The sequence below is a fragment of the Notamacropus eugenii genome, chromosome 2, assembly GCF_028372415.1.
Source record: "Notamacropus eugenii isolate mMacEug1 chromosome 2, mMacEug1.pri_v2, whole genome shotgun sequence".
Classification (NCBI taxonomy): Eukaryota; Metazoa; Chordata; class Mammalia; order Diprotodontia; family Macropodidae; genus Notamacropus; species Notamacropus eugenii.
Window position 1 is genome coordinate 311,568,151 of NC_092873.1, and position 25,111 is coordinate 311,593,261.

Consider the following 25,111-nt stretch of genomic DNA (forward strand, 5'->3'; position numbering starts at 1 on the left):
ATGGAAAATTCTGAGTTTTACTTTTAGGTGCCTCATTTCTACTGCATCTCTCTAAATGCATGCTGCTCTGAAATATAGGGAACATTCTGTACTTGGCAAATATGGCTAGTAGACAGAAAATCTTCACTAAAAATAATTTCTATTTAAAGGCTGCTTCTGAAGGAAGCTCTTTAAACAGGACCACATTTGTCTTTCTCAGGTGGACCTGAGCATTCCTGACCACACATGATCAGGCATGATCAGACAACTATCTGAGGCAATTATATAAACATTGGGAGTGGGTACGACATGCAAATATCTCCACCAAAGGGGACTGCCCTCAACAGATTTTGTCAGTGCTTCCGCCATGAGGTTGGGCTAATGGCCTAATCTTTCCTACTGCTACCTCATAACTTCTAATCCTTCTCATCAAGACACCACTCCCTATACCCACCCACAGGCTTGCCTCTGTAGGAACTTTGGCTCCCAGAAACAGATTTCAAATGTTTTAATTAACACTGACATTTCTAAGAGTTACAAAAGGAATGCTAGAGGGACCTTTTGCTTCTATCAAATTTAGCAAATATTAAGCTCAAGAGAAAAGAAACAAACACCCCACCCACCTTTTAGGGTCAGTCCACTGTCAGCCACTCCATCACTTAGATTTTTCCTGACTACGTTCTTAACATCTTCCAGTGCTTGAGGAGCTAATGGAGTGTTAAAACAAATTCTCTAACAAATAATATAAAATAATGAAAAGCAATCAGCATGAAATCAGACAATAACTATACAATGTTAATCTGTGAAGCAATCTAAAAATCAACATAGAAAGGTTACAATCAAAGCAAGCAAACTAAAAAATTGGGATGGCCCAGTGACCCAAAGGAGCCAGGGATTTCAGTGACCCAGGACTATATCATTTAGGTACTTGCCCACACAGCACTAGCTTAGGAAGGCAAATATAACAAGTACCACATGACTCAAGAGAAGTGATAGGGCGTACAGGGGAAGAGGTAAGGAAATCCAACAGGAAAGGGTTCCTGGTCAAGGTCTCAAGAATGCAGCACTGGAAAGGAAAGAAATTTCATCTCCACTTCTACAGGCCTTCTACAACCCAAGGCCTCTCTGTGTGGCTCTGTATGCAAACTCTGAGGAATTATTCAGAGTTCTAAGTTTCACCCCACCTTAATCCCCACATTGAACACAAGGTCGTGACACTTCTCCTCCTCCAATTGAGGCTTAAGTAAAAGGCATCCTATGGTGGAAGGCTGAGATAGTTCTATGTTAGAGAAGCCTCTCTCCCATGGAGGATAGAGAAACTTACATGTGTGGTGTATATCAATGCAATCAAATGCCAGGAAGCATTTACCAAAGAAGAGAGAGAACCCTCCAAGAACTGAAAGTACAGGCAGGCCTCTCTCTACCTGAAAGAAGTTGAGCTCGGCATCATTGAGTGTACCATCATTGTCCTGGTCAGATATTTTGAAGATCCGCGTCAGGGCTTTTATACAAGCCGGTTTCATCTCCAAAGGAAAACAGAAAAATGAAGGTTGTTTTTCACCTATCAGTTTATACTGGAGGTTTCCCAGCTGATTTTTTTTCTTTTTTAAAAAAATATTTAATATTTTATTTTTTCCCCCAAATTACATGTAAAAACAATTTTTAAAATTCATTTTTTAAAATCTGAGCTCCAAACTCTCTGCCTCCCTCTCCTCCCCTTTTTATTGCAAAGGTAAGCACTTTTATAGATTATACATGTGCAGTCATGCAAAACATATTTTCATATCAGTCATCCAACTGATTTTCTTGACTACATGTGGGTACTCCCTCTGCCATTTCAGATATTCACTTAATTTTCATATTATTACCCCATCAAAGTAATGCATAACACCAAATGAAATCAGTAAGTGACAAGTTAATACCCATTAGACATCGGGATGCTATTATCCTTTTTTTGTCTGAGCCAACATTTGGAAGAGGAGCCTCTTTATTCTTCCCTTCTGGCCCCCACTGTTTAAACTACCCAGGATTCAAGGGCATGAAAGGGAAAATATCTCTGGTTTCTCTGGGGATATGAATTCTCCAAACTTCTCACAAATTATTTGGGGGCTTTCTTCAACAGACTTATGAAAAGTGTGACTGTTAGACCTACAGGCCAAAGAAAAAATTTTACGTAATCATCAGTTCTGATAATAAGAACTCAGGGCCTGTAGGAAAAAATATGCCTACTCAAAAGTGGTGGGCAAACCTTCCTGCCCAAGTGTGAACCACTTCCATGGTCACTGTTAGCTAGGTTGAGGTAAGAACTGATTGTTTTTCATGATTCTGTAACATTCTCTAAAAGCTTTAAAAGGTGTTTCTGTAATTTTTGTGTGGGTAAAGCTTGAACAGTAAAAAAAAGGTGAAAAAACAAAGGAGAAAAAAAGGAAAGCATGCCAAAGTGGACCAGAATGCAAATTCTGTCTCTGCTGTTTACTATCACTTTGACTTTGGGCAAGTCATTTATCTCTCCAGTACTTGGCACAATTCCTGGCATGAGGTCAAGACCTAATAAATGCTTGTTGAGTGGTTCTGTAGGCCTCAGTTTCTTCATCTGTAAAATAAGGAGGTTGAACGAGATGATCTCAAAGGTCCCTTTCAGGTCTAAATTTATTGGTACTGAAAGGATAGGGATGGAAAGAGAGCTGGCGGTGGCATCCGTAAGATCTGGGTTCATGTTCTGCTACTCACATTTTTAACTAGCTTTCTGGTTAGGAACAACACCATAAAACTAAATCACAGATCAATTGCCATATGCTTTAGTGGAAGGAGTTTCCACTTGGGAAGCTCCCTAGGCCAATGAAATCACAGGACCAGCAGCCTTAAATAAACACAGAATTCTCTTATTTATATCTATCTAATTCAATTTAGATCCAAGAATAAAATGAACGTATGTATGTAACAAAGAACTTTGAGAAACACGTTTTAAGGGGCGGAGTGGGGGGGGGAAGGAAGAACATGATAAAGGTGATGGGGTGCTTGGGCCCCAATTCTAAAATCACAATTCTCTTTAAATATCACATTTCTCCCTAGCCTCAAAACACTATCCCAGGCAGTTTCTCCCCAGTCTAAGGAACAGCCTGCCCAGCAACAACCATTATCTCCCTCCCTGATACAGCAATCACCTGAACCTATAGAATTTATTAGTCTGAACCAGCTGTGTGCTGACTGAACTGACTGTGCACTGGGTCGTAACAACATTTACTACTCAATGACCAATTATATGTATCCTAGACTTAGACATATGTATATATTCCCTTACATTTACCTTGTCTAACAAGACACTGAGGAGAGCAACCTGGTATTTCTGAACCAGCCCTGACATTTGGTTGACTTAGTGATGTTTCAGGCCTAAAACTACTCCTCCAGGTAGTCCCCCCTTGGGCTATTTCCTGATGAACTTTGGGTAAAATACCTGTAGATACCAAAAGTGCATGTTTCTTTAAGAACTGACCACTCCTTAACCACTCCCTAATCTCATCCCAAAACTCCTAGTAAGCATATCTGGCACATGTTTCACTACAGAATATCCTATATAAACTTTACCTATACCCGTCTAAGGTTGCAGGTTCCCTAAGAACCAGAGTTTTGATCATGCTACCCTATTAAGTAACTGGAATAACAAAGGCGCTCCAGAAAGAGGTAAGGAAGAATTATAAACACAGGCTGCCTCTTAAAAAACAACAACAACAAAGAGTGGTCTCCAGAAGAAAGTTCAATGAATTAGGGATGGGGATTTGAGAATAAGAAAAGAAAAAAAACCCAAGAAAGTCTCTAGTGATAGACTCTACAACATCTGGGCACAATAAAACACAAGCACAATCGGTTAAAACAGTGCGTCAAGAATTCATGGGGCAGATAAGAAGTAATAAGATACTGATTCTATAAAAGTAATCTTCACATTCAGAAACAACATGAAGAGAAGCATACGATGGTCTCTCTGTTCTTTTACAGTCTACACAACAGTATAAATCCATGTACAAAGTCTTCAAAGAGTGCTCCCGGTGTTTCTCAAAAATATTGGCTGCTACAATAAGACATGCAGCTGTGACTAAAATCACAGCTAAAATAACCCTAAGATCAGTCTTTTATTTTGTGCATGTGGTGTCTTCCCCCATAGTAAAAAGCTATTAAAAGATACTGCCAAAAATGGAAAAAATAATCAATTACATACTTCTCAGTAAAAGTTAAAAAACATCAGAGACTGCTCTCAACCCATTAACTGAATGTGATATGTAAATACTAGCTTCCTCTTTTAACTTACTATAATTAAACCTTCTAAAAATATTGACTTGAAATCATTTTAGGAATATAAGATTTAGAGAAAACAAGTTCATAGTCTAAATCACTCATCTTAGAAAAGAAGAAACTGGGGTCTCAGGGAAGTTTTATCAAGCCCAACGACCACCCTCACTGCAGCAGAGACAAGGACATGAGTTTGTGCCCTCCGAGTCTAAATCCAGCTTTCTTTCCAGGACACTAAGACTAATCGCCTAAATTAATCTGATTTTCATTAACTTGAACATTTCTCTCCAACAAAGAAGTTCACATTTTATATGATAAAAAGGGTCCCATTAGTTATGTTTTGCCCAGAAATGCTCACAGGTCTGAATTTTTAATTATGAATATAGCCTTTTGGATGGCTGTGATGAAAGAAATTTTAATTTCCTTTTTAAAAATCTTGAGTGCTCTGTCTAAAATATCCAGTAAAAGTTTGTGGGCTTTTAAGTGGAAGTTTTGTAAAAGAAAGCAGTCTCTAAATATTTCAGGTTGTTGTGCAGTTAGCTGTTATCAGGATGGTTAGGTTACATCTTGCTAGAAGCTCCCACAAATAGCAAAGGCTTTATTTACTACTTTTTTTTTACAAGAGAGAAGTTACTTAAAGAGGGCACAGAGAAGAAAGAGTCACTAAGAAGAGAGAGTGATGAAATAAGGAAAAAAGGATCAACAGAACACAAAACCAATTTTAAGAATAATTAAAAAGAGAGCAAACAGCTGGCAAATAAAAGACCAAGGCAGCTATTCCACATCACTATTAAAGGAGAAAGAAATCAAAAAGGACTATCTGTACTAACTCTTCTTTTGTAATCTTTCTCTTCAAAGAAAAAGGACTGGCAAAAGAACTAGAAAGGCATACTAAGACCAGCTAAAGAAAGAGAACAATGTGGCGCATCAGGTAGAGAAAAGTTGCTGTTGTTCATCCTCTGTTTAGAAGAGGACCAAGGTCACCCTGGATGATGTCTTGACTCATGTATGAACTGAAGTAAGGCAGAGTTACGCAGTATCAGCCTCATTCTCTCTTTCAGAGTCAGAGAAGTGGCATGGCTGGGACGCAGTGGACAACCCTAGTGTCTCAGATGTCTGAGCTCTAAGTCTCTGCAGCATTTGCTTCAGCCACCTTCATGGCTGGTGAAACAAATTGCTCTTATCCGCCTACTGCTCTGAGGGAAGTCTTCACATGCTTGGGGTAGATATCCCCCTAATTCACTGACAGGTTTGAGGCCCGCTGATTACTCTCAACCTGTTCTAGTCTGTCTGCCAAGAGGGTTTTTTAGGGTGTGGCCACTGCACATGCTATAGCTTCTTAGAGCCACAGGTAAGAGTCAAGTGACAGGTGGATACCAAAGGTGGATAAGCAGCCCTTACACCAGTCCTCCTGAAAACCCCATGTACCCAAAGGCAGAGAAAAGTAAGGAGTCACCAGAAGGGTCAATATAAAAGCTTAAGCTATATTCAATATTTTACTATAGTTCTTGGTACTACTGATTAAACTAGGTTGCTTAAGAGCGTTATTTTTCATTCTAAATGAAAAACAAAAAAAGAAAATGAACAGAAAAGTCCCTATACTGAAGCTTTCTGGCCTAATCAGTAGAACATCTCTAAGCACTCAGTGGATGGACAAGAACCCAAATTGCAGGAGTGGTTCTTCTGAGAACCTAACACTTCTTGAGGGTGAAACTAAAAACTGGATCTTGGAAATAATTAAATGTGACACTAGGACCCTGAAACAGCACACAGGTCTCAGCAACATGATCAAATTTACATTAAACCAAATAAACCAAGCAAATGTTATTTAAAAATCACTTGTGTTTTTAGTTATAAACTATAAAGGAGCATATAATTTCATTGTGTTTTGAACAAGTCAAATTTTACACAAAATGGACCAAGTAAATTAGTTTGCAGCCTGAAAATTCAGTTTCATCAAAATAAGACCACCGAATAAGACTGGTATTTTATTTACTTTGATATTTTTATTCTAAAGATACTTATACAAAAAATATTTGAACTAAAATAGTTTAAATACTTTAACTTTTAAATTCCAGAAAAAAACTTCTTAAAAAGTTACCACCTATACTTTCCCCCCACCTCCACAAAAAAGACATAGAAAAATTAAAGTACCTCTTTTTCTTCTGGACAGTACAGGGGGCCTGTAGGATGCAGAACAGCTTTCTGTGCATAATAAAATAGCTCTGATATATTCTTCAAGTTTTTTGCTGAACACTAGAAGACAGTTTAAATGTTTATACTTCAATAAATATGATTAACAAGTTAAACCCCATTCAGTTTGTGGTAAAAGGAAGCACAGTTTCCTTAGAGAAAACAATTAGTTTATTTTGTAAATATTCAAAGACAAAAAGGTGCACAGAGCTCAGAACCCAGTGGCAAGTCCCTTACTCTTCCCAAAAGGCTTCGCTGCTAATTGTTCCGGCCAGCCCCATCAAACAACTGGGCGCTACTTAGACCCTGCTACCCCAAGAGGGCAGCATACATGCACGCCCACCTGCCTACCTCCACACAGGTCTCAATCTCTGTATACTGGTTCATGATGGGAAGAATGGTTTCCATACTGCTATATTCCACTAGATCCGATTTGTTCCCAACCAATATCAAAGGCAGCCTAGAATATACAAGACACAGTAAGAGGTAGTAAAGAACTTGTTTCTTTTTTAGTTTGCTTCACAACCTGTCCTAGTTAGAAAAGCTTTCTCCCTAGCCAGTACCTTCCCCTTCAGTCAGGTCAGTATAACATCCCATCTACCTCTTCCCCCCAACACTCACCCCACTGGTTCCCAACTCTTTGTTCTCTTTAGTCACAACAAACAATTCTCACTGCTCACTGCCTATGCACATTGTCCCCATTCTTCAAGTTCTCCAGTCCTTGACTCCTTGCATGGAAGTCTTGCCCACAGTTACATCACAACAAAACATGCAAGGGAACAGGTCAGAACTGGTCAGGAGGAGTGGGGTCTATGATCTCAGCTAAAGCAGGGAAGTAGGTCTCATGTGACTGGGCTTGTGGGTTCTAAAGAGTTTATAAGTACCATAATTCTAGAAAGATGGAGCCCAGAATCTAAGGAGTCATATCACCAGTAAGGGACGCACTAGCAAGCAGGGGTGCTTAACCTCTGAAAACAGAGCAAAGGTTGTAACCTGCCCTATTTTATACTGCCTACTGGCTATGCTGGCCCCAAGCCCATAGATCTTAACTATACCCAGAAAGAGACCATATAACTACTGGGCAAACTCAGCCACTAACACAGGCCAGAGGGTCCAATATCACCAGGATATCCTTATATTATTTGACCTCCCAACAGGGGCATCTTGATCCTTATTTTTATTTTATAATAGATTATTTACTGATATATTTTGCTGTTATACCACTCAATTCCCCATGCATGTTTTCCCCCTCCCGATATCAGAGCCACACCTTATAATTATTAAAACAAAAAGGAAAAAGAAAATGAAAATGGAGATATAAATCCAACAAAACTGATCAACAGTGAAAAAAATCTGACATTAATATACAACGTTCCACACCCTAGACTCCCTCAAATCTGCAAAAAAGTGCGGGGAGGCAGATGTCTTCTCCTCTTACTCTGTGGGGTCAAGTTTGGTCTTTATAACTTGTCAACACTGATTTCTGACCCTTTTGTTCTTTCCATTCACATGTTGTAGTCACTGTGTATAATCTTCCCCTTCTTTAAGGCCTCAGCTCAGCTATACTGTTGCTCTATTATTCTGTTTGACTTGATGTCAAAACTAGAAGAGAAACAGGCTTTAGGAAGCTGGCCAGTGTATGAAGCTAAAAAAAGTAGAGATTATAACAAGTGTTTAGGGCAGCTGCTGGTGGATAAGCCCTCTCTTCTCCCCACCAGCTCTGCTATAACAGAAGGGCACGATTTTGACACACACAGGAAGCCACTTGTAATATGTGAAGGAAGTCAGGGTTTTGAAAAGTCTGGGATCTATCATTGTGAAGATCATCTGTGACTGCTAAGGGCCTGATTCTGGTAAATTAGGTTTCCAGGGACCACCTCTTTGCCTGTATTCCTTACGGAAAATTGTCCCCAGAGGTTTCCACTAATTGGTCTATTTGTTCAGGGCTACTTTAGAAGCAGTCAATATAGGACACAAGGGTACTGATGTCCACAGAGAGGAAGTCATCAATATAAAAAATGTTTACATGCTTGACTAGGAGAGGGCTGAGGATGAGATGGATAGACAGTGTCATGGAAGCAATATACATACACCTGGACAGACTTTGGTAGATAGTGGAAGACAGAAGGGCCTGGTATTTCATGGGGTGACAAAGAGTTGGACGTGACTGAACAACAACTTGGCTATCTTGTACCTGTGTCAAGCACACTTACACTGAGAGAACAGCCACACTCTAGGGCAGGAATTACAGCAAATGACACAAGTTCCCGACAGATTTAGCCAAGGAAATCTTGAAGACTTAGCCTGGCTACTTAGTCAGGTATCTGTTCTGGTAGGGTTTGAGGAGGAAGATAGAACACTGAATTTTGAGTATACTGAGCAACAAGCCTAAAGGCATCACAGGAAATCTTTTTAATGGTGAGAAACGTTTTCTGGTAGTTAAATTTTAGAAAGAGGCACTCAGTCCAGAAGTACTCAAACAGTTGGTAAGCCTTGTCCACCCCTTCCTACAAAGGAGTAATCCTGCTTGGTGGTGACCATCTTCTTGGCCTCAGCCTGCCAAGGATTATGTACAGGTGTCCATCTCAAATGAGGATAAAAACCGTAACTGGGTTAGAAGGGACTGTTGTAGATCAAAGCAGAAAGCTGGACTTGGAACCAGATCTGGGTTCAAATGGGACCTCAAACACTTAATAGCTATGTGATCCTTAAATTCCTTAATCTCTCTGGGCCTTGGTTTCTTCAATTGTGAAAAGAGGGAGCTGCACTCGACCTTCAAGATCCCTCCTCACTCTAAATCTATAATCCTGATACTATCACTTCTTGAGAAATTGCCTGGACATTTGGTTCACACTTTCAATTCTAGCCTACAGACAACGGTGAGTAGCTAAATGGGCCTAAGAAAAAGAGTAACAGAGCCAAGAGTGTTCCATAAAGGAGATGAACTGCAAGCCCTAGGAAATAAAAAGTCTCACAAAGTCTGTTGAAAAGAAACATCATCTAATTGGCACTGTAGCACCTATGAAGCTGTGTACAGGTTAAGAATGAAGTGGGCCAACCTGGCTGATAACCTGACTACCAACAGAATAAATCTGCCTACATGATGGGGAAGATCAATAACAAATTTCAGAGAGAGATTCTTCCAAAGCCTCTGGGGGGACTGTCAATGGTTATAGCAATCTCTAAGAAAACCTGTTATTAATAAATCAACAAACATTACTATGTCAGGCAGGATATTACAAGATGGAGGGCCAAATGATCTTGCATAAAATCTTCAAGATCTTCCATGAATTCAAATTCCTAGTTGTGATACTATCATAGTAGACCTCAAAGGGTGGCCTCAAGGCCACAGGTTTCCCACCCCTGGCTTAGAGTTTAAATGGCATGAGGGAAACAGACATTCTTTCTTTGATGTTGTGGTAGCCTCTGGAAAAGTTAGAAGTTGGCCAGTTCCATCCCTGAACACTCATCAGCAATAAAACAGAAAATAGGCCCTGTTTTAAGATCTGTACAAAAAGGCAAACACCAAAAAAAACCCAAGATATCAGGAGGGGTGTGAGTACTGGGTTGTTAGGGATGTCCCTCCCTGCTCTGAAATAGGATGTTCACCTTGTCATTTTGAATGCTTGACTAGCAGGTCACCACAAAGTTAAATCAAGCAAAAACATGAGCCTACCTGACCAGCTAGGGTTTGCAGTGTATCGCAGCACAGAAGTATTCCAGGTTTCAAATGGTCCACGATAGGTATACTGTGCCTAACAGAAGAGGCACAGCATGGTGTAATGGAAAGAACAAGGAGTTTGGAATCCTAAGATCTGGGTACAAATTCTGGTTCTAGCACTATCTGAATGACTATCTCTCTCTGAACCTCAGCTTTTTAACTGTAAAAGGGGGATAATAATACTGGTACGATCTGCCTGATGGAATTATTTGCTATAACCGAAGTACTTTATAAACCTTAAAATGCTATATAAATGTAAGTTGAAGACTATGATCCCTACTAACACGTGCCTCAAATCTTCAAGGGCTCTCCTAATAACAGCATTAACAATAGCTGACATTTAAACAACACTTAAAGGTTCCCATCACATGGCAGTTCCTTCTCCACAGCAGTCAAGTGGTGCAAGTGGTCAAAGGAGAGAATCCCTGGGCAGGATGCATTTCATAGCAGATTAGGGCCCAGGGCTGGACTGGAGGCATCCACCTCCAAGATTAATGAGTGTGAGGGTCGGAGTGAGGTGAGCCAAGAGAGAAGGCAACGCTATCTGGAGTTGAATGAAGGCAGTCCAAATGCCTAGAGTCTACTGCAAATGGAAAACTTTCTTAAATAAATAAGGATACCTCAATTATGGGGAAAACTGCTCAAAAAACACCAGTAGAAGCAACCTGCATAATTTCCCATTTGTTCTTCCCAATCTTTATCTCCAACACTGCCAAGCATACTCCCAAGCATGTTAACAATTTTTAAAAGATGTCTAATAACACTATAACTAAAAACTATACAAGTATGAGACAAAATAAAAACCACTCTTTTCAAAAGGTCTACATTTGGTCTAAAAAATGGTTTTCCACTTGTCCTCCTGATCACTGAGACTACTGTGAGGAGCTAAAAAGCCACAGGATCACTAGGAGAAGGTATCTTATTTCAATATAGTGAGGACTATGTCAAACCTTCAGCCTTTTTTTAAATAGATAAATTAGGATCCTTCTGGACATGTGGTAGAGGAAATTGTTACTCAGCTATGGCTGGACTAGATGCCTTTCAAACTCTGAGATTCTAGGATTCTCTTGAGGAGGAACCAAACAGCTTTTATAACTTTTCTTAAAGACAAGTCCCTGGGTCCTTTTATTCTAGCACTGACGGAGATGCACGTGCGCACACAAAGACAAAGACACACACACACACACACACAGTTCTCCAAGTTGAAGGCCAATATGGCAGTCACACAAGCTACGTGGTAGGAAATACCCAAGCTTCTTCTTTTCTAACACATCCCCCAAGTTTCTGCACTTAGGCAGTGGGACCTATATTTCTGAAAGAAAGGGCACAACAGAGAGAACATCAAGAGAAGACAGGCAATAGAGGGTCCTCTCAGCAATGATTACTAGCATAGGGGGAAAGGAAAGTCATCAAAGAAAATAAACTGCTGGCAGGGACTTAGGCTCCTATGAAAAGGACAGGAAAGATCAGTAATGTAAAGTCAGGAAGTTTAGGAAAATGCTAAGCTGGAATCTAAATGACTTCAGAGTAGGGCTAGTTTATGGTGCTCAGAGGATATTCAAGCTAAGAGAAGAATCATCTCAGGCTGGCAAGCCTAGGGATAAGGAGCAGGGCCAGGGTAGAGTGTCTCTCACTGCCTTTCTCTTCAGTGTCGATGGGGAAGGCCTCAGGATTTCCTTAGCCCTCACAAAAATGAGCAACTCAATCATGATCAGGGTGAATATGTGTACATATATTTATTCATTCTCTCTCTCTCTCTCCCCCCTTCCCCTCTGCCTCAATCCCATTCACCACAGGGAAGGTAAAGTGACATATTGGGGGCCTAGAGCCATATGAGACAAGACTCCTGCCTGACTAAAGGAAAACCAAAGGGGTTAGCAGACCTTTTTCACTTAGTCTCCAAAGGGTGTTTCCAAGATACTACTACTTCCATCTGCTCTATTAGTCCTCCCACTGCATCCAGATCAGAGATACCTCCAAGAGAACTGCTCTTTATGATTCTGTTCCAGTTATCACCCAAGGTCAACGTACATTCAGCTGACAATAAAGGCCTAATAACTTCAGTGATGTAGCTGTTTACGTAAAGTCACTTTTCATGGCTTAGTTGAATCCCTTGCACTAAAGCTTAGTCCCTTCAACCTAGCTGGCACTGGTGCTACAGAAGAACTCCAAAGTGCCCTGGAGCTACAGAATGCTTCCTTTGACACAGGATTTGTAGGACCTCCCTGAGGGGACAGACTATGCCTCCCTCTCAAAGGCTCAAGGGAGAAAGTCCACTTAATCTAGAGGAAGCCTATTCAAAGCAGCTCCTGTATAAAGGTCTAGGATAAGGCCCATTCAGCTTTTTGGATGGTTAGGGAAATTGGCAGGTTGGGAAAAGAAGAAATTAAATGATAAATCTATTAAAATGATGAAGTGGGAGAACACGAATCTATTGAATCCAAAGCATTTCAATAATGGTACAGTCAAGGTAACAAGTCTGAAGTCTGGAGCATGAAAGCAATTAGCTGGTATGCCAGAAGAACACGCATCTAATGCCTCAGAGGGATACATTCTCATAAAAGTGGACACTAGTTAAGTAGGTTCAGGGTCTCCTGATCAGAGACTACAGAAAGGGTTCTAAAATACATGGAACAAGATATAAGCACCAATGGGAGTGCTGACCAGAAGAACACAGAATCAGGAATCTGTCTAGCTAAGCAGCACAGGTGTGGCAGGAACCAGAAGCCTGAGGAAACAAAGGGTCAAATTAGAGGAAGTCATCTCCACCACAAAGAAGTGAGCAGTTGGTTACCGCTGGTCCAGTTAGGATCCAGCCCGGAAGTAAGTGAGTGAGTCAGGGTAGTGGACTCTGGTTCCAGGACACAGGACAGTTTCTCTGCTTTGCTTTATGTGCTTGCCAAGGATGGGCAACCCTAGACTGCCAGGGAAGAGCCATAAACAGGCCACAACTGCCATTAAATGATGCTTCTAACCAGAGAAGAGACAAAGGTGCTAGAATAACTAGGAATTCCTTATATGCGCTCACATCCTTTCCCAGTTCCCAGGGTACTTATTATCATTTTATTATAAATTGTCTTGGTGATTCTATTCACCACACCTGAAATATTCCAAAATAAGACATTCCTCCCTGGCTACCTTATATGAGCCATTTCCCTCTTTCAGAATGTAAGCTCTTTAAGGAAAGGGATTGTTTACACTTTGTCTTTGGATTCCCAGCACAATGCTTGGAGCACAGGAAGCACTTAAAGATGCTTTTTCAGTCAATCACTCACTTATTCAATGTAACCAATGAATAAGCATTTATTAAGCTAGTAGTTCTTAACCTAGTATGCAAGCACCCCCATGGGACTCCGTGAATAGACTTTTTTTGACGAGGGGAGAGTTTGAACTTGGATGAGAAAAACATTTTACTAACTGTATTTCAATATAATCAGTTTTCTTTGTAATCTTACATACTTTATTTTGTGCATATAAATAACTTTATTCTGAGAAGGGGTCTTTATCAGACTGCCCAAAGGTTGGTGAAGAACCTGTGTATTTCTCTCCCACTACATGCCAAGTACTATGCTATGAATACAAAAACAAAATGGAACAATTACTGTTCTCAAGTAGTTTACATTTCAGTGAGGAAGACAATATATATATATGTGAATTCATACATAACGTATACAAGATGATTACAAGGTAATTTGGGGAAGGAGTGTACAAGATGATGGGGAGATTGGGAAACACCTCACACATGGCTGGGGCCACTGTGTCCACACTGACCACAAAGCAGCCAGGAGGGTTCAGGATGTGAGCTGCGCAGAGGAGGCCCCAAGTGGGGCTGGGACATGACTGCCACAGATTTCCTTCCAATAATTACCTGCTGTCTTTGTCTGTTCGTTCATTGATAAGAGGAATCCACCGGCTTGTTACCTAAAACAGACATTTAAATTATTCAAGATGATGAAATATAATGGAGATGACTATGATGACAGGAAGTTGCATTGCTATCATGCTCAAAGGTCTGCAGAGCACTTTCCACGTATTATCTCAACGATGGTATAAGCACCTGACTAGAGAAGCAGGGAATCCTCTCGGCAGCTTCATAAGCGCTATTTCAATAAAGATATCAATGAGGTGCAATCATAAATAACTAACATTTATATTGGGCTCTAAAATCTGCAAAGTACTTGGCTTCTATCATTTCATTTAAGATTACTTAATTTTCACAACAATCTTTGTGATGCAGATGCTTTAGTTAGTCCCATTTTACAGATAAGAAAACTAAAGCAAAGAGAGGTTAAGTAATTTGGTCAGGGCCATATGGCTTGTGAGTATCTGAGACAGGATTCAAACTCAGACTGTCTTGATTCCAAGTCCAAGGTGTTTTCTCATCATAACACCTATTCTTCACCTAAATTATGGAGTGGAAGAGCACATGGTAAGACATGTGGCTGGCCGCACATCTTAACCCTCAGGGTGGCCATTAGTGGTAGAATATACACTAGCCAGGTAATAGTGTGGCAGAAACATTGAAATAACCAAGTAGCTCCATGCACCTAAACCCCTGAAAATGTGATTCTTGTCTAGAAAATATTAAACAACGTGGTACAATTTGCCAGTAATAATACTCATACTAAAGCATTCTGGCTCCCATTCCTCAACTTTCCTTTATTCTAGTCAAAGAATCCATGGTATAGGAGGGGCAAATTCCATCAACGAGGCCCCTAACATTCTAATTTAGGGTCTGTGAATGAAAGTACTGCTTAAATTAAATCAAATCCAAACTATAGCACAATATCCACCCAAAATCTCATACCTTATCAATAGAATGCTTGTTGTTAACAGCATAGACTATGCAGATCACATTTGCCTAGGAGAAAAATGAATGCATTACTGATCTCCTTTAAATGAAAACAAAAATGTAAACAGCAACAGTTCTATACCCTAATGCAATGGGGTTAATGGGGAGAAGAGTAAAAAAACTAGCTTCAAAAAGTGGTAGAAATCTTAGGTCCATATTGATAGAAAGGGATGATGAATTTCTTAAAGGCTCAGTTAAATACAGATTTATAATTATCACATATAAAGTTAGCTATCATAATGGAGTACTGGGGGGAAAAGCTGGAGAACAGAAGACAAAGGTGAGGAAGACAGGACCACTGACCCAAGTCATTACTTACCCTCCCCAAACACACACAGATCCCAACACAACTGTGTCTCACTGCATCCCCTGACTTACCTGGGAGATTTCATGATGGAGCTGTTCATCACTTTGCTCTGCTTCTACAAGTGACAGAGATGTTAACTTCCATGAGAAAAAAACGAACAGTGAATATATTATTCTTTTCCTTAGCCCTACTGAGTATACCAAACTACATGATTCCAGTTCAGGGGTGGGAGACCTACAGCCTCAAAAGCCACATGTGGTCTTCCAGGTCCTTGGGTGTAGCCTTTTGATTGAGTCCAAGTTTTACAGAACAAATCTTTTCGCTCTGTTAAATTCTGATTGAGTCAAAGGGTCACACTTGAGGACCTAGATGGTCACATGTAGCTTCGAGGCCACAGGTTGCCCACCCCTGTCCCAGTTCATTACTACATAGGATTAGGCTAGGAAATGAACAACAGGACAGGGAAGGCCAGGGGAAGTCAGGGCAGGGAATTCACTCACACAGATGGGTTAGCAAATATTATTAAAGAGAGGGATAATGTGTCCAGTTCAAAGGAGACAGCAAAGGTAGAAAGGGATAAGTAGATACTATAATTTTAAATAAACAAGTTGTCCAGGGCACAAGGAACAATTGAGGAAAGTGAAAGCAGGCAGATACTATGGGGCTACGCGAGTATGATATTCAGAGTCCAGAAAAGACAGGTCACAGAGGTCAGGAAGCCAGGCTAAGAAACAAGGAATCTAGAGCCAGACAAAGGGCACCGATCAGGAGGTAATGTCAAAGAACCTGAACAACAACAAAAGGTCAGGATCTAAAACATGAGTCTAAACCACAGGCACAGGGAACCAAAAGTAAGACTGGAACATCACAGTGACCCAAAGGTTCTAGGCAACAAGGCAGCCCCTCCTACATCCTCCTTGGGATCAGAACTGGTGTCCAAACCCACTTGTTGGAGATGTTTCCTGGAAGCTGAAATCAGTGATCTCTGAGGTCCATCCCAACTCTACATTCTAAGAGTGCAGGCGGATACAGCCTGCAAGTGATGGTAAATAAGTAGACCTACATTCTTCACACTTGAATATGAGAAAATCACAGATCAAACTATTGTTCTACTGGACAGTAACAAGACTAAGAAAAATCCACTGGGCTACAAAAGAGTGTTTCCGATACCAGCCTAATATTAGCATTACAAAAGGGCTTCACTGTATTTTAAATATTCTATTCAACCCTAGTCTTAGAAAGTTCGTTTTTGGGGGGGGTGGGGGGGGTGAAGTCAAGATGGCAGAGTAGAAAGACTCACATACTCTAGCTCTTCCCCCACAGCCCATAAAATACCTGTAAAGAATGACTTTCAACAAATTTTAGAGCAGCAGAAGCCATAGAACAACGGAGTGGAAGAGATTTCCAGCCTAGGGTGACTGGAAGGCCTACAGAAAAGGTCTATCACATTAGATGCGGAGCAGAGTGCAACCCAGCCTAGGCCTCGCAGTGCAGAAGGGGCAGGGCCAGAGCAGGCCTCAGGGGCGAAATCCCCAGCAGCAGCAGAGGTTCACAGATCCCTCAACCCACAGACGCCAAAGACACTTCAAAGGTCAGTGACAGAGCTTTTTTACCGCCATGACAAGCAAGCAGGGTCCTCCCCTAGCCCCGGTCCCAGGCGGCAGCAGCACCAGCAGCGAGGTGGCTATAGCCAGCAGCCAGCATCCATCTTTGGAGTCTCAGATTAAAACTCCTGGGGGAATTGAGCAGCTGATCTGAATCTGCCATGAGCCAGGCCAGAAAGTAAATTCCTCTCCCTTGATTGTGCCACCTTGGAGGAACTGAGATCTTACAGGTTCCCAGAGTATACACTACTCTTGACAAAGGACCCAAAAGTCAAGTAACTGGTTGACAAAATGCCCAAAAAAGGGGAAAAAAATAAGACTATAGAATGTTACTTTCTTGGTGAACAAATATTTTCTCCCATCCTTTAGGATGAAGAAGAATAATGTTTACCATCAGAGGAAGACATAAAAGTCAAGGCTTCTGCACCCAAAACCTCCAAAATAAATATGTAATGGTCCCAGGCCATGGAAAGGTTAAGAAAGGATTTTGAAAACCAAGTAAGAGTAGAGGAAAAATTGAAAAGTGAAATGAGAGTAATGCAAGAAAATCATGAAAAGCAAGTCACCAGCTTGCTAAAGGAGATTCGTCATCTTTCATGAAATTATCAAGGAAAACTGTCCTGATATCGTAGAACCAGAGGATAAAATAAATATTGAAAGAATCCAACAATCACCTCCTGAAAGAGATCCAACAAGAGAAACTCCTAGGAATATTGTAGCCAAATTCCAGAGTTCCCAGGAGAATTCAAGGAGAAAATATTGTAAGCAGCTAGTAAGAAACAATTTGAGTATTGTGGAAATACAATCAGGATAACACAGGATCCAGCAGCTTCTACATTAAGGGATTGAAGGGCTTGAAATAGGATATTCCAAAATTCAAAGGAACTAGGAATAAAACCAAGAATCACCTACCCAGCAAAACTGAGTATAATACTTCAGGGGAAAAAATGATCATTAAATGAAACAGAGGACTTTCAAGCATTCTTGATGAAAAGAATAGAGCTGAAAAGAAAATCTGACTTTCAAACACAAGAATCAAGAGAAGCATGAAAAAGTAAACAGGAAAGAAAAACCACAAGAGACTTACTAAAGTTGAACTGTTTACATTCCTACATGGAAAGATAATATCTGTAACTCTTGAAACTTTTCTCAGTATCTAGGTAGTTGGAGGGATTATACACTCACTCACTCACTCACTCACTCACTCACACACTCACACACACACACACACACATATACACAGTACAGGGTGAGTTGAATAGGAAGGGATCATATCTAAAAAATAAAATTAAGAGGTGAGAGAGGAATATATTGGGAGGAGAAAGGGAGAAATGGAATGGGGCAAATTATCTCTCAAAGAAGAGGCAAGAAAAAGCTTTTCCAATGGAGGGGAAAAGGGAGAAGGTGAGAGGGAAAAAGTGAAGCTTATTCTTATCACATTTGGCTCAAGGAAGGAAAAACATGCACACTCAATTTGGCATAAAAATCTATCTTACACTACAGGAAAGTAGGGGAGAAGGGGATATGGTGGGGGGGACAATGGAAGGGAGGGCAAATGGCAGGAGGGAGCAATTAGAAGTAAACATTCTTGGGGAGGGTCAAGGTCAAAAGAGAGACTAGAAGAAATGGGGGGCAGGACAGGATGGAGGGAAATATATATAGTCTTACACAACATTTCTATTATGGAAGTCATTTGCAAAATTACACATATATAGCCTATACTGAATTGCTTGCCTTCTCAGTGGGGATGGGTGGGGAGGGAGGAAGGAAGAGAAGCTGGAACTCAAAATGTTAGGAACAAATGTTGAGAATTGTTTTTGTGTACAATTGGGAAATAGGATATACAGGCAATGGGTTATAGAAATTTATATTGCCTTACAGGACAAGAGAGAAGATGGGGATAAGGAAAGGAAGGGGTGTTAGAGGGGAGGGCACACTGGTTGAAGGGGCAAATCAGAATGCAAGGCATCTTGGGGTGGGGGGAGGGGAGAGATGGGGAGAAAATTTGGAACTCAAAATTTTGTGGAAATGAATGTTAAAACTTAAAATAAATTTTAAAAATGTTGACTAAGTAACTGGGAAAAAAAAGAAATTGATTATAAAAAAATAGTTCCTTTTTTTGATTTCACGAGTATGGGAAACTCTTGATCTAGAAACTCCCTCTACTGATGCAGACTGGCCATTTCTCTATAACTTAGTCTTAGTGAGCTTCCTGAGACACAGAAATAATAAGTTACTTGGCCATAGTCACCCAGATCTTGAATCCAGAGCTTCTCAGCACCCCAGGGTAGCTCTCTATCCAACAGGCTATGCTGCCTCTTAATTTTTACATATCGAGTTAATCATATGTTGAGCTTTCAATTAGTGCCACAGACCATGAGAAGAGCTACAAGATCCTTAGAACAAGAGACCTGTTCCTTCATTTTATGTCCTCTCCAGAAGACCACAGAGGGAACAAGTATAATTCTAGAATTCCACATACTAAGATAATGGATGTTAGAGCTAGAATGAACCTTTGGATGTATCTAGTCCAAACCTCTCATTTTAAAGAGAAAGAAATCCAAGCCCCGAAGGGTTAACTTGCCCAAGGTTACAGAGAGAGCAATAAGTAGAGCCAAGATTTAATCCCAGGTCTCCTACTCCAAATTCAGTTGTTCGATCACCATAAACATAAAGAAGTCAAAATAACTTTTCATTAACTTTATCTTCAGGATATTGGCTGCAACACTCTTCACACATAAAAATCTATCACATCAACCACCTCTTTGGGACTGTCACAGGTCAACCAATTTGGGAATATTTTCCTCTACTGTCAATCCACTCAAATCCTTACCACTCCTCACTGGAGGGGAAAAAAAATATAAGTCCTGGAGACACAAAACCTGCCACACAAAACAAAGACGTTAAAAAGAGTTTAGGCAAATGAATTTAAGAGATTTTAACCATGGTATTCCTACCGTAGCCATAGGAATGATTTTTAAGCATGGGAACTAACACAAAGGCAAGTGGCAAAATAACTAAAAGGAAGCAGTGATACACACAAAATTTCAGGTACAAATGCAAACATATGATTTTAAGTTGATCCAAATGTTATAAAATCAATTTGGAAGCAGGCTGACAAAGTAACAAATTCTGAACCAAGGCAAAAATTTAGTCCTTCTCCTAATCTGTAGTATTCATCATATACAATGCCAGAAAATATGACAAATTCTGGACTTCATTTTGTAAACACCTTAAATCAACTTGGGCAAAGTCTTAATCTGAATTTCAATTCAGCACTTATTTCTCATCCTTCAAGTTGACAAATGGATGAGATCAAAGGATCACCTGTTTCTAGAGGGCAGGGATGCTGCACAGGGTTTCACTGCAAGACCCTATGACAGAACCCCCTTAATTAGTTGCTCAATTAGTAGTGTGCAAAAGAAAACCACGAAGTTTTACTGGCAGTACATTCATTACCTGAATAATCAACTATGTGTGTTGGAACTCTCTCAGGTGTAACATCAGCTGGAATGGTGATTTCTTCTGCCCGTGGAGGGACCTTAGTTTGCAAACAAACATTGAAAAAGAAAATACCTCAGAAACAAACAATCGAAGCCTGTTGATAAATGCCAGGATATGTCAGTTTGTTTTACAAGTATCCAATAGGCAACATCAAAGCTGCATTTTCAAAGAACCACTGACTCACTGAATCACTGAATCAGAGCTAGAAGGGACCCTGGGGTGTCAATGCCAATTCCCTCTTCTTACACACGAGGAAATAAGCTGAGAGGGCAAGAGACTTGCCCAGGGTCAATTCTTATTTCTAAGCTTTATTAGAGATGCAAATCTACATAAGATGCACTTATCAAAATACGTGTTTTTTATAAAGATTACATTTTTATTTATAACATGTACATGTAATAAGAATACCTTTTATGATGCTATTTATGAACATGGATTAATATGAGAACAGTGAAAAAGAGAATTTTTAAAGCTCTTTATTTTATTATGCATATAAAGGATTGTGCTGATGTAAGGAATCCCCAAAATGAACTGTAATTAGACCTATACATTCTCAAACCACATTATTTGCTCAGAGATTCAGTATATTTATATGCTCCCAAGTAAGTCCAACAATTCAACTTAAAAAATATGTAAACCTTTGATTTTTTACTTTCAACTGATAAATGCCTTCATGTATCACTTTCAATTACTAAAATCCCAAATGTGTACACAGTCTTGGCTAGGTTAAATCACCTCAAATGTCGTTCACATACTAGATATGACTATCAATGTGACTACTTCTAAGAAACATAAAAATGTGGCTCATGATTCAACAGTCACAACTCAAAGGACTTTGGGGATTACAAAAAAGTAGCACAATAAAATTCAAACTTTAAAAATAAAACTCCCCACTCAATATCCTAAAGAAGACGCTTCATGTTATATTCTGATTCAAACAAGTGTCCCGCAGGGGCAGCAAGGGCTGAGGCTAAAATGTGTGGTGGCTTCTGGGGGCTTGTAGGGAAACAAATAGAGGCCACAGAGCCACCCCCCCCCGCCCCAAACCACACAAGGTTTTGTCTGGAGGTACTAGGGACATGAGACTAACAACACATTATTGCCCTCTTTTCATGGTGTGGAGGCAACGCTGGATTTCCAAAAAGTTCAGCTCTGGCAATGGATTGTACTGTGTGTCTATCATGAAAGGATCAACGCAAAGTTGGGTGAGGAGCACCACCCAACAGTTGGCTATCAAATGATGAAATTTTTGACCACAACAATTCATGAAAGCCATCTACTAAGATGTGGAGAGGTTGAGATTTATGTCCATAAAAAGACTATCCACCATGATTAAATCACAGACTTTTTTAGAAAAAAATATACATAAAACATCAACACTACTACCTCTGACATTTGTTTTGATGCTTAAAATTTTCCAACATTTCCAAATTATTTTATTTGATACTTATAATAACGCATGAGATAGCCAAGACAGGTACTAATATCTTCATTTGACAAACAGAAAACTGAGGCTTAGAGGATATTAAGTAGCCTACTCAAAACCTCACACCCAGTAACAAGGGTTAAACTAAAAGTTACAATACTTCAGAGATAACCATCTATGAGTTAATATCACCCTTAAAAAATTTATACAGTTCAAAATAAAGTAAACCCAAGGCAAAAAATAAATTCAACATGTTCATTTCATTTTATCTCAACTTAGACAAAATCTGAACAATGAGTAATCTTTGTGCAAATAGGATGTTAAAAGAAAAATCAGGATGCTTTACCTCTTCTGGGAATTCTTCACTAACCAGAGACATGATCAATGATGTCTTCCCAACTCTGGCTGTGAAAACAAAAAATCCTTAGGTGAATAGAGCATTTAAGTGCTACATGGAAATCACACTTTCAGAGAGAGAAAGGGATCTATTAATTCTACAGAACTCATCCCAAGATTCTGGAAATTCTTCTATTTACCACAACCTCCCACCCTTCTACCTCTCCTCTTCCTTTATTCCCCTCATGCCTGTTCCTGTGGTCTTTTAATTTCTCTGTACACTTCCAGTCTATATTTACGTTGCTTTGTTTTCATTTCCCTTCCTACCTCATCTTGACTGAATATGTCAGTCATACCAATAATGCTGTCCTTTCACCCTTTGCCTTCTTGACTCTGCGGGCCTCTCACTCTCGATTGCGCAGAGCAAAGTTGCTTCATCAAAGGAAAGAGACCAGGTTATCCAGACTGCTACATCTACTTCCTCTGCTCCAATTCTAGAGCCTAAACATTTTGGGAAGAAAGCAAATTATACCGCCTAGGTCCACAAACTTATTGATATAAACGGCGTCTTCTGACACCATACTAATGTTCCTTAATTCTATTACATCACCTGAAAATGCTCTTCCAAATCTCCTCAAACCCCAACTCTCCCTCTGCTTCCCTTGTCCTTGGCAGACAGATAATCTCATCCCACACCATCTCAAGTCTCCATTCCTCTAGCACTCTCAATGTCCTCATCTGGCCTTAGGTCTTTCCTTTCATTCACCTTCCTTCTTACCTAGTCCTTCCATCTGTGGCCCCTTCATCTTATCACCTCTGTTTTGGTTCAAATACTAGCTCTGCCTCTTTGACAAGACCCTTCATATCTCTGGGCCTCAATTTCTTTCTCTGTAAAATGAGGAGCTGGACTAGATAATTTCTAAGGTTACCAATCTCCTTGCTTCAAGGCTCTTCCCATTCCAATCCATCTTCTACTCAGTCATCAAAATGATTTTCCTGAAATGCAGACCTAACCACATCACCGCCTAAACAATAAACTCCAGTGACTCCCTATTTCCTCGGGGATCAAATAGGAAATACTCTGTTTGTCACTTAAAGTCCTTCCCCACCTACTTGTCTAGTCTTCTTACACCTACTCCTCTCCATAGGTACATAAGATCTGGCATTTGTACTGGCTGTCTCCATGCCCAGAATCCTCTCCTTCCTCACCTCCTCTACCTCTACAATCCCTGAAGACTCCAAGATTCTGTTCAAATTTCACCGTGTGTAAGAGGCTTCTCCAGTCCCTGTCTAGTAACCGGGAGCTTCTATTTCATATCAGAACATGACTGACCAGGCTTATGATCTCATTGGTGTCTTCTCCATTACTCTGCTCCATTAAATATTCATCTAGCACATGCCTCTTCATTGCTCTTTTCTACTGGCTCCTTCCCTTCAACCTACTCAAGTCCCTGTTTTCCTAGAAAAACAAAACAAAAAAACCACCTTTTTTTCCCTTTACTTTGCTATCCCAGCAATGATCATCCCCTCTTCACTTAATGTATATATGTTACCTAAACGTGCTGCCTCCATTTCCTGACCATCCCTTAACCTCCTTAACATGGAATTCAATGTCTTCATCTTCCATAACCTCTCTCCAGCATTGGACAATGTGTGACTTAGTCCCTACTTCTCTCCCCTCCCTTGACCTCTATGCTCCAGCACCCTCAGGGATCAGCAATGCAAGCCCCTCTTTCTGTCCCTTTGGCTGGCCCCTATTCCTCTTCTTACTCCATACTCCATAGCCCCCTTCTTTTTTCACTCTATAGTCTCTTTCCATGACTTCATTTTCTCATGGTTTCAACTATTAAATATTTCCATTTCTGCCTCCAACCTCTCTGAGCTTCAGTCCCTTTATTTCTCACTGCCTGCTATAACAATATTTGTCTGGCACATTCAAAACTAAACTTCTCTCCTTCCTCCCAAAATCTGCCCTCCTCTCAGTCATTCATGCTTATAACTTCACAATTGTCTTTGCCTTTCCAAAGGATTAAAGAACTAGGGCTGGAAACTGAGTTAGGAGGCATTTACCTAACTTACCTCCCCCATTTTACAGATAAGGAAAACTGAGGCCCAGAGAGGTTAAACAAATTACCCAGCTTGTAAGTCAGGAGTTGAACTCTTTTCCTAGTACTCAATGGCCTCCCAATCTCAGCTGACCTTATCTCCAGAATCTCTAGAATTAGTCCTCTATTATCCATCCCCCCAATCATCACAGTCCTTCTTTAGGACTTATCTCTTCTCACCTAAAGTATTTTAATAGTTTCCTATTGAATCTTACTACTTCTAGGAAAAGAAAAGCTCCCTAAGTCATCTATCATACTGCTCAGCACATTACTACTCTGATCTCGTTACCTCTCTATTCAAAATTTTTCAGTGACTCCCTACTGCCTTCCAAAGAATCACCTCCTGATCCTGGCATTCAAGGCCTTCTACCCTCACCCTAGCATAGTTTTGCAGTTTTAATGGGTACCACTCCCATTCACATATACTGAATTCCAACCAAACTGATTATTCTGGATCCTCAATCTTTCCCTATTGCATCTAACACTTTGTTCTCTAGGGACTCCTCTCCAATTTCTATCTGTGGAGGTCCCTTGCTTCCTTCAAGGACCACCAGAGATGCCACTCTCTCTTTCTCTCTGGTGTCTTTCTAACCCCACTTCCAACCTCCAGGTGAAAGATCTTTCCCTCCTCAAATTTCTCACTGTCCTTTGATGAGACTTCTCTGTTGCAATTCTCTGAGTATCCTTTGTTCCTAATTATTCGCATGCCCATTTTTCTTTTCTCTGTCTACAAAACTTCTTGAAAACAGGGTCTAGTCACATCTACCATTTTTACTCCAGTCCCTTAAACAGAAGATGCA

General features: G+C 40.3%; 1 protein-coding gene across 7 annotated transcripts in view; it reads right to left on the reverse strand.

Annotated features, from left to right (window-relative positions):
- The window catches only part of RHOT1 (ras homolog family member T1), a 72,137-nt gene that overhangs the window by 27,491 nt on the left and 19,535 nt on the right, over window positions 1–25,111 (reverse strand). For 5 of the 7 annotated variants that reach the window (XM_072644979.1, XM_072644978.1, XM_072644975.1 and 2 more), the window contains exons 2-10: window positions 22,217–22,275; window positions 20,400–20,481; window positions 15,408–15,451; window positions 14,985–15,038; window positions 14,046–14,098; window positions 6,808–6,916; window positions 6,418–6,519; window positions 1,404–1,502; window positions 603–711 (exon numbers count right to left, since the gene is read on the reverse strand). In XM_072644979.1, the coding sequence (XP_072501080.1) occupies window positions 603–711; window positions 1,404–1,502; window positions 6,418–6,519; window positions 6,808–6,916; window positions 14,046–14,098; window positions 14,985–15,038; window positions 15,408–15,451; window positions 20,400–20,481; window positions 22,217–22,275 (711 nt within the window). Of the gene's footprint in view, window positions 1–602; window positions 712–1,403; window positions 1,503–6,417; window positions 6,520–6,807; window positions 6,917–10,132; window positions 14,023–14,045; window positions 14,099–14,984; window positions 15,039–15,407; window positions 15,452–20,399; window positions 20,482–22,216; window positions 22,276–25,111 lie in introns of those variants that run through there. The other 2 variants (XM_072644981.1, XM_072644980.1) reach the window with 2 other exon arrangements.